The 9,120-nt window shown below is 39.9% G+C and overlaps 1 protein-coding gene across 1 annotated transcript; it reads right to left on the minus strand.

The window, feature by feature from the left end:
* Nucleotides 1–766: 766 nt before the first annotated feature.
* zmpste24 (zinc metallopeptidase, STE24 homolog) lies at nucleotides 767–8,296 on the minus strand. Its single transcript, XM_050061882.1, has 9 exons — nucleotides 7,858–8,296; nucleotides 6,205–6,351; nucleotides 5,900–6,103; nucleotides 5,255–5,407; nucleotides 4,460–4,601; nucleotides 4,085–4,260; nucleotides 2,456–2,560; nucleotides 2,181–2,324; nucleotides 767–2,091 (listed from the first exon to the last, which is right to left on the minus strand). The coding sequence occupies exons 1-9, from the start codon at nucleotides 7,963–7,965 to the stop codon at nucleotides 1,867–1,869; spliced, it is 1,404 nt and encodes a 467-aa protein (XP_049917839.1). The 5' UTR covers nucleotides 7,966–8,296; the 3' UTR covers nucleotides 767–1,866.
* Between the last annotated feature and the right edge of the window lie 824 nt (nucleotides 8,297–9,120).

Below are 9,120 nucleotides of genomic sequence, written 5' to 3' on the forward strand. Positions count from 1 at the left end.
TTTATATATTTTTTAAATTTTATAATTATAATTAAGTAAATTAATTCATTCATTTTTGAAATAATTTAATTTTCAAATAAAGTTAAAATAATTTAAATAATTTGCCATAGTATAGTATGTCGAAAAAAGTCACAGTATATGTAAAAACAAAAGTGCAAAAAAAGTCATAGTATAGTATGTCGAAAAAGGTGCTTAAAAAGTCATAGTATACATTCATTTTTTAAATAGTTTAATTTTCAAACAAAGTTAAAATAATAATTTAAATAATAATAATAAAAAAATAATAATAAAATTAAAAAAAATAGAAAAACCTTTCCAGTAAAAAAAAAATCGTTATCTTATAGCGCAAAAACGAATTAAACATGAAAAAGCTACAATGGATTAATTAAAAATAATTTAAATCTATAGTTGTAAGATAGTCCTCAGGAAACTCTTACAACATGCATACATTAAAATGAGTTATCAAATACAAAAAGAAATAACTAAAACTAACCATGACATATTACTGAAAGCTGTTAAGCGAAGACCAAAATAATAATTTTTGGGGAGTTTTTCCTTATCCGCTGCAAGGGTCCAAAGGACAGAGGGATGTCGTATGCTGTAAAGCCCTGTGAGGCAAATTGTGATTTGTGATTTTGGGCTTTATAAATAAAATTGATTGATTGATTGAATAAAAGATGCAACTATACTTTGTCAAACACAATCTTACTTTTTACTTGTCATTTTTTATCTTTATTTAACTAAACAAAACCATGAAACATATGGAATGCTTTGAAGGATTTTATTCAATGCAGCAAAAAGAAAGTACACAGTCCCCTCGCTGAACAAACCAAACACTGGCTTATGTGGTGAAAGGGACCTTGCAGACCCCCTTCCCCAAGTCCCCCTATAAATACTCTGCTTGCCAGGCAACTCTGGGCTCACTCCGTCCCAAAACCAAGAGAAGAAACTAAGAAACACAGCATCAACTTAAAATTTCAAACCACATTCAACATTTTTTTCACAATTCACATCATACGCCATTACTCTACTCATTAAAGTTACATATGTACAGGTATGGTTGGAACCTCACCGACAAGCAAGTGCTTTAGAAAAAAATAAAACAAGATCCCCCCCAGTGCGTGTAAAAAAATCGAACCTAATTTTAAATGAAATTTTCTGCACTGGTTTGTTCATGTGTCCATTATGGGAACAAAACCAGAGATAATTAGAGGCACTCACACTTTGTCACTGTGATAAAGCATCTACATAGCTCCTCTTGCAAAAAACTGAGAATTTGAGTTGATGACTAGATTGTTTTCACTCTTGAGCTGGCCTGGAGATCATTTCTAAAGAAGCAAAAGTTGCACTTGAGAGGCAAATCAAATTCTGGCCTGTGTATCTGCAAAAAGCACTGTAAAGCCGGTATTCAGGTTTCAAAATCACACAGTTTTAATACTTTTGTTCTTTATAGTCAAAAAAGGAAAATAATCCGATTGTACAGAAATAAAATAAGTTCAAAACTATACCTCGAGGTCAATCTGTAAATGTGATCTGTGCTCTGACAACAGCTTTTGCTAAACACACATTGCCCAGATGTATTGCTCTCTACAAGTGCACATTAGGTGTCTCTAGAGAAACAGCGGAGACTTCAGTTCAGGCTTTTTTAGGCTGGCTTGTGCTGATATGTTTTGGTTCTGTTTAAAACAAAGTTTCAAAGGGAAAAAATAGAAAGTATGTCAAGGAGAGGAATGACTAAAAGAAAATAAAACAAGATGAAAGGGGGGCGGACAGGTAGAAAAAGGCCAGGGTGCATCACAGGGCCAGGAGCGGTTTGCGGAGGCCCTTCGGAGGAGGCAGCGGTCGCGCCTCCCCCCTCCAGCCCCGTCAGTCCTGCTTGATGCTGCCCAGTGCTCTGAGGCGCTCCAGGAGGGGAGGGTGGGAATAGTGCCACATGGAGAACAACCAGTCAGCCACGGGGAAGCCCAGGTTGTCCTTGTTGAGCTTGATGAGGGCGGAGTAGAGCTCAGAGGCTTTGCCCATGCCGCGTGCAAAAGCATCTGCTTGGAACTCAAACCTGCGACTCAGGACCGTCAGACAGAAGGACAGCAGCTGCGAAGACAAAATATATATCAATCGGAATTGTGGGAACGCCTGGAGCAAAATAACAAACAATAAATAACGACCAATCACATACTCACCTCATTGTACGGGGAGAAGATGAACTGGAAGATAATCATCAAGCCTATTAATGTGGGCTGGCTGTCATTGAAGCCAAAAGCTACAAACAGCTCCTTGCGTCCAATCAGAACAGCAAACAGGGAGAAGCACAGGAAGGAGTTCATCTGCAGAGAGAACAGATGTTATTTGCATATCAACTTGCATCTGAACATTTGCATCTGACTATGTGTGATCAGGCCAACTTTGTTCTGGTGTTTTGAACATTGAGTGAAGACTCAAGGAGAGACTGTATCACCTGACTGATGACGATATTCTTGACAGTGTGGCCAAGCTTCCAGTGGCCAAGCTCATGACCCAGGACTGCAAGGATCTCTGGGTTGTTACATCCTTGTTTCTTGTTCTGTAAGAGAGAACAACATCGTTGAATTTCACAAAGAGACAATACAAAAACAATTGTATAACAGCCAGGTCACAGGGATCACCACAACAGCCAGAACATTAACCGTTGTGTGTGCTGTTGACTTTCAAGCCTTCCCTGTTCACTCACTACAAGTTTGATAGAAATATTGCTCGATGATCAATAATGTCCTCCTGGGCTAGAGCTTCTGGCCCTTGAGGTGAACAGATTATATGAGTGTTAATTCTATTTATGAATTTATCACTATTGCATTTCCAGGTTCTGACATGTGAAAGTTCCTCTCCTAGCATTAATTAATCCCCTAAAATCATCTCTGTATTTCAAAGTTTTTTTTCCATAAAAAATCTCTCCATGCCAAAAATGGCTTAAATGTAACTCTACACGTTTGCCTCATTTAGCATGCATGAATCGATGAATAGCCCGAGTCTCTTGCCTGCAGTTTGAGAATATGTTTGTGTGAGGTTTAAAAATCCTAGAAGTCAGAATCCATGTTTTTGAGTCTGTCAGTGGTACGCTGCAGATCCAAGGCAGAAATGCTCAGCCATGGCATTGACTGCTTATTACGCTCATGTCTTGTAGCAAATGAAAAACACCATATGGACATATTAACAAAGTTTAAAAACTTGATTTTCATTGGAAGGGATCTTTAAATTACTTTAAATTCAAGGAATTATGATGAGGTTAAAATGTGTGAAATCTGGTGAAAAATGTGGTCAATACTATTGGAGGTTACAGAGGGCACTTTCACTTAAAATACAGTCAAGTCAGTGATGATTTTTGGATGGAGACGTCCAAAGACATGATGCATGTTGATTCATTTGAGCGCTGTTTTGCAAAGTCAAGTACTGTCAAGGAAAACCTGCGATGCATTTAAGTCAAAGAGCCACACAAACCTTTTCAAGGCCAGTAAGGGGTCGAACATAATGCGGTGTTTGTTGCGCCCTCAAATCCATTGATTTCGATGTAGACGCACAGCATGCACGCTCAAACACCAGAGCAATGCGCACTTGTTCCCAAGCGCCTATTTTTCAAAGTGCAGCGGCTGCACTCGGAGATAAACTGAGTTAAACTTTTGGAACGCAGCAGTGCACACCATGTCATGTGACAGGGAATAACCAATCACAGCTGACAGATATCTCTCCCTCCTTCCATAAATATCAGTCTGTGATAAATATGGAGAAATCGTTGATCATTTTAGTGCAGAGCTATCAGAGCTTTACATCTGTCACACGGACAATATTTTAGGCCTACACACTAAAAAAGATCAGCTCTGCACTCAGGATTTCATGTAAGAAGGCTATGATGCGGTGCTTGTTATGTTTGCCTCGCAACTTCAGACCCAGTGTTTCTCTGCGCTCTTGAAAGTTGGCACAGAAAAAGCACACTGCGTCCAAACTCCTATTTTCCAGGTGGTTAGAGACATGGCATGTGTACAGCCCCTACGGAGACCTGGGTAGTAATGAGTGCAATCAAGACTTTTCTGAATAAAGTTTATGGCTTTGTGACCTTTGGCTTGGCTTTTGATTCACCGGCTGTGTCATCGCTCTCTGGCTGCTCGGGCTGCGGCTCTCCAGACTTGTTCAGGGGCGAGTAGTCCTCCAGCAGAGTGTCGAACAGCACGATGCGTTTGTTCTTGAAGAACCCATAGAAGTAGGCGTTGCTGTGTGACGAACGCTTGGAGCCTGTAAGTATGGAGAACATTCAAGACAGTTTAAGAGCAGTGAATCTACAACCAACATGTAGAAATATTCAACATATCTCTAAAACTTAGATACATAATATGACAATGACAAGATGCCAAACAAGAACATGAAACTTTGATGATTTAACAGGCATATGGCTCCAGTTGTGAGCACTCTGGATTAAGTGGTATAAGATTACCTTCAACAACATAAACCTTGGTGAGGGGGAAGCTTATACTCTTAGCCATGGCCTCAATGTCCGACTTCAGCTCTCCTTCAGGCAACGGGGTGAACTTGTCAAACAGGGGAGCGATGTAGTCAGCATAGATCGTTACCAGTACCTGAAAACACAGGAGGAGAGGAGATGAATTATGATGAATAAACAACCAGTCGAAGTGTAACTACAGAGCATAGACTGTATATAAAGATGGACAACCCTCTTCCACTTCCTTCCACAGCATAGTAGCGAGTTCCTGCCCATACACCAGTCCAACCAATTGCGAGCAGCACCACTGATCGGCACATGAGCACAGTGATGGACACACACAGCTGTCAATCATGAAGTAAACCTCCTTCTTATAGCATCAAATAACTAGTTATAGCCAAACTTATTAGAATAATGAACACTTGGATATACAGCGGTGTTATAAGAACTACCTAAAATGACAAAAACTGTCATAGGGAAAATTTACTTGACGTGTACTTATTTTTTAGCTCAGCCCGTGTCTCATTTGCTAACATGGAGGGAGTGGGGTTTAAAACCTATATTGCAGCCAGCCACCAGGGGGCAATCAAGATCTTCTGGCTTCACTTTTGAGAAGCTGTCATGTCATCCATCTTTATATACAGTCCTACAGAGTGACTACGTGCTGCTTTTGAGTTACCTCCTATTTACCAGACTAACTACACATCCCTTTATTATGCAAAGAGGCCTTTTCTCTACTTTTCTTCTTCTTCACTTATTAACAGCTGACAGGGTGAATGCAGCACTGACCAGAGAAACAGCTAGGGTGAAGAGCCATGCGTAGATGAAAAAGTAGTCTCCACCAATCTTGATGATGTACAGGAGCAGCGAGGTGACAGGCAGGAGGATACACTGGGTCACGATAAACTTCTTCACGGCATCCTTAAGGAAGAACCCCAACGTCTGAGAGGAAGACAGGACATTAATAAGATAATGGTGGATGACAGAAAAAAATGTGTGGAAGTGGCTTGGGTCTTAAACTGGTACTCTTTTAAATATCAAATAATCACACTAGACTTCGGATGTGGCCGTAAAAAGTTTGTAGTTCAGTTTACAGATAAAGCTGCTGTGGTCTGCTTGAATTCATATCAGCTGCAACAGATTCCAATGGTGACAAACATTCACAGTGAAAAACGATAAAGCCCCATAGTATAATTTAATCTTTGTCCATCTGCATGCTTTTTATGTTTGTAATAGTTGCCAAAATACAGCTAAATACAGAACTTCCACTGCAGCTTCTGAGCTTATAAGAGGGTGATAGTTTGAAAAGTCATTGTAACAGTCATGAAATCAAGCTGATCACAGCTGCTGTTCTTCCTGAGGAAGGAAACTACTAACATTTAAAACGGCCACATTTCAGGTCTGCAGAGTTTGAGTGCTGTTCAGTCAGTGTACCTGCTGGTTAAATCCATGCTTCTCCTCAATGACAAATGTGTTGTACACACTCCAGGGAAGTCCAGTGAAGGCGCTGAACAGCGTGGCAAGCATCAGAAACGCAAGCGACTGGGTGATCTCGTACTCTGAATCAAATCCGAAGCGAGCTGTCACAGAACCAGCGACGCCCCACAGGAATGGGATTCCACCCAGGAGCAGGATCAGCTGAAAAGTTGTGAACATAACACAAACATACTCAGTAACTAGACTGATTGTGAACACACAAGTCTAGCAATCTATGGCTTTTCATTTACTAGTTGTCTTACCGTCCCTTCAGTCTCAGAATAGAGTCCAGACCAAAAGCTGAAGTTGCTTTTATCCAGCTGATAAAGACGAGACTTCTCGAATGTTTCAGAATCCATGATCTTCCCGAGTTCCTGTGGCACATGTGTTGTTGTTCTGTATATCCTCCTCTGTGGAGGGGAAGTTCATTATAATGTTAGCACATGCTACAAATTAATATCAGATTTTATTTTTAATCTTTTGTGGTTTTTTTGTCCAGATGTATGCTCCAGAAAGCACACATTTAATCTATTTGTGTATACATTTCCAAGATCTAGCTCCCACCTCTAACTTACCAACACATACAATTATGTTTTGAATTGCTTACTTTCTTTGATGGTTTGTTTGTTTTAGGGTTTACAGCAATCAGCTACAACATTAAAACCACCAACAAGTGAATAATGCTGATCATGTTGTTACAATGCAGTGTTTTGCTGAGAAACCTTGGGTCTTGGCATTCATGTGGATGCCACTTGACACGCACCATCCACCCTAGATTGAGTATACCCCCTCATGGCAGGTACTCCCCTCCAGCAGGAAAATGCACCATGGCAAAAACTGCTCAGGAATGGCCCGAGGAACGTGACAAGGATCTAAAGGAGTCAACCTGGCCTTCAAAATTCCAAGATACCGATCCCAATGAGAATCAGTGTGGCATCAGGGGATGGGGTGGTATAGGGTAGTGCCGTTGCCATGAGGAGGTGTACTTTGTCTGCAGCTGTGTTTTGGTAGGTGGTGTGTGTTAAGTGGCATTCATATGAATACCAAGAGAACCAGAGGTTTCCAAGCAGAACATTGCATTGTAACAAGGAGATTAAATCACTTCACCTGTCAGTGGTTTTAATGTTGTAGCTGATAAATGTATTTCCCTCTAAAATGACTTATCAACACAGTAGCAACTTTTAAAACACACTCAATTAAGCATAATACAAATATATAATAATGCCTTTTCACTTTATCAAACTGTACTCGTTCTGCTTCTCTGTTTATGCTGTCAAATAAAACTACATTGTTAACACACTCATTTACACTCTTGATCAGCCTGAATCACGTTTTTGCCACAATATCCTGTTTTAAGGGGAAGTACAACAACTCAGCAAACTGCTCCAAAAGATGCCATTTCACTGAGACTTTATATATGTGCTTAGATGTTACACTAATCACAAAGTATGGGGCTTTATGTTTGTTTTAATAGTTATTGTATTATAAGCATAGATGTCTGCCAGCATCTTTCAACTGACTCCCAACACAAATTTGATATAAACTGAGGTGAAAAATAGCCAAACTTATTTTTTTTAAGAACTTTGTGAAGAGGAAATGTTATTCAGGTTTCATAGTTCCACCAAGTGAAAACATCGAACAGTAAATACATCAATAACAACCTGAAAATGTATACATTTAGCTTGTATACACACAGTGTGCACATTTGTACAGGTTCATGAGTACATGTAAATAATGTCACACCTGGAGGGTACAAAACTAGTACATTGACTCTTCAGTTTGCAAGAAAATAAAACAAAAAATTACATTATTTCAGTCACCACACGTTGCTAGCTTCGTTAATGGCTCAATTCGATTTTCCCTCATTAAACACATTTAGCAACAAAGCAGGAACTTTTGACAAAAGCTGAACTTACCTGTCTGTAAGAAAGATATGCCTCCCATAGATACACCGTCCACGAAAACCCCAACACAGCATAAAATATCTGCTTCTCCACCGGGAGGTCAAATATACTTTCAACCATCTTTGCTCTGTTTTTGGTCTATGTTGTCGGAGCAGTGCTCACTAGCTCGCAGGCTAGCGGTAATGTTAACGTTACCTAGCCTGACTGGTAGTTTTAGGCTAGCGGCTGCTTAGCTTCCACTCAACACACAAACAGACAACACTTTAAAGTTGAATAAAGGGAACAACGTCCCCACGTTAAATCGACGGATACCGACTAAAAAATGTCAACTTGGAAGGCTCTGAGTCCAGTTTCCATTCCTAAGTCCAGGCTTTTACAGCTAATATCTTTCCATTCATGCGAGATGCGATTCCAACGGCTGGGTGTTGCAACAAATTCTGCCCCCGTCGAAACAACGGCTGCGGTAACTTCGGTTCCGCGGCTGATTTATTTCAGTTGGGAGGAACTTTTTGAAGTCAGCGACTAATTTGTAAGTTAAACACGTCTTAATACGCACTCCTACGAGCATATATCACAAATATGATTTAGTTTGAAACATGGCATGGCTTTTACTCTCCGTTTGTCTTAATCCAAACGTTTGAAGACGTTATCAGTCGCTAAATGGTCGAAAATTAAATGGAGTCTGGTTGAGTAAGAGCAGTGTTTAAGATCATGCCATGTCAGTGTACTTGAAAGTGGCAGTCCCTGTATTTCTCTAATGCTTCTTTAAAGATTATTATCATTCCCAGAAAACAGTATTTGCAAAAGACAGATGCTTCTACTCAGGGAAAAATTCACCCTGTGAGGGGCGCTAAGGTCCTCACACCTCTGGAGAAGCTGTGCCACACCCAGTCTATGTACAATACCTGTGAAAAAATGTACAGTGAAGTGATGTGCAAAAGGTTACTTAGTATATATCTCTAAAAGGAGAGCTACTCTAAACATATGTGATAGACACAGACATTCACATCTTTCACCTGGTGTTAAACAATGCAGATTAGAGCTACACAGTGATTTACACTATTATCAAAATCGCAATGGGGCCAAGTGCAGTATCCAAATTGCAGGAAATGCACAAAATGCCATTATAAATTAAGTACTGAGGCTCCACAGGGATGCCCTGACCTACAAGTCATATTCCAGATGTCAGGGAATGTGTTCCTCAGATACAAAAGCCCAGCAAAAATCACATCATCATTTTTAGATTTTTTTTTTTTTTTTTTTTGAAAATGAAAA

Source organism: Epinephelus moara, chromosome 14 (assembly GCF_006386435.1).
Source record: "Epinephelus moara isolate mb chromosome 14, YSFRI_EMoa_1.0, whole genome shotgun sequence".
NCBI classification, from domain to species: Eukaryota; Metazoa; Chordata; class Actinopteri; order Perciformes; family Serranidae; genus Epinephelus; species Epinephelus moara.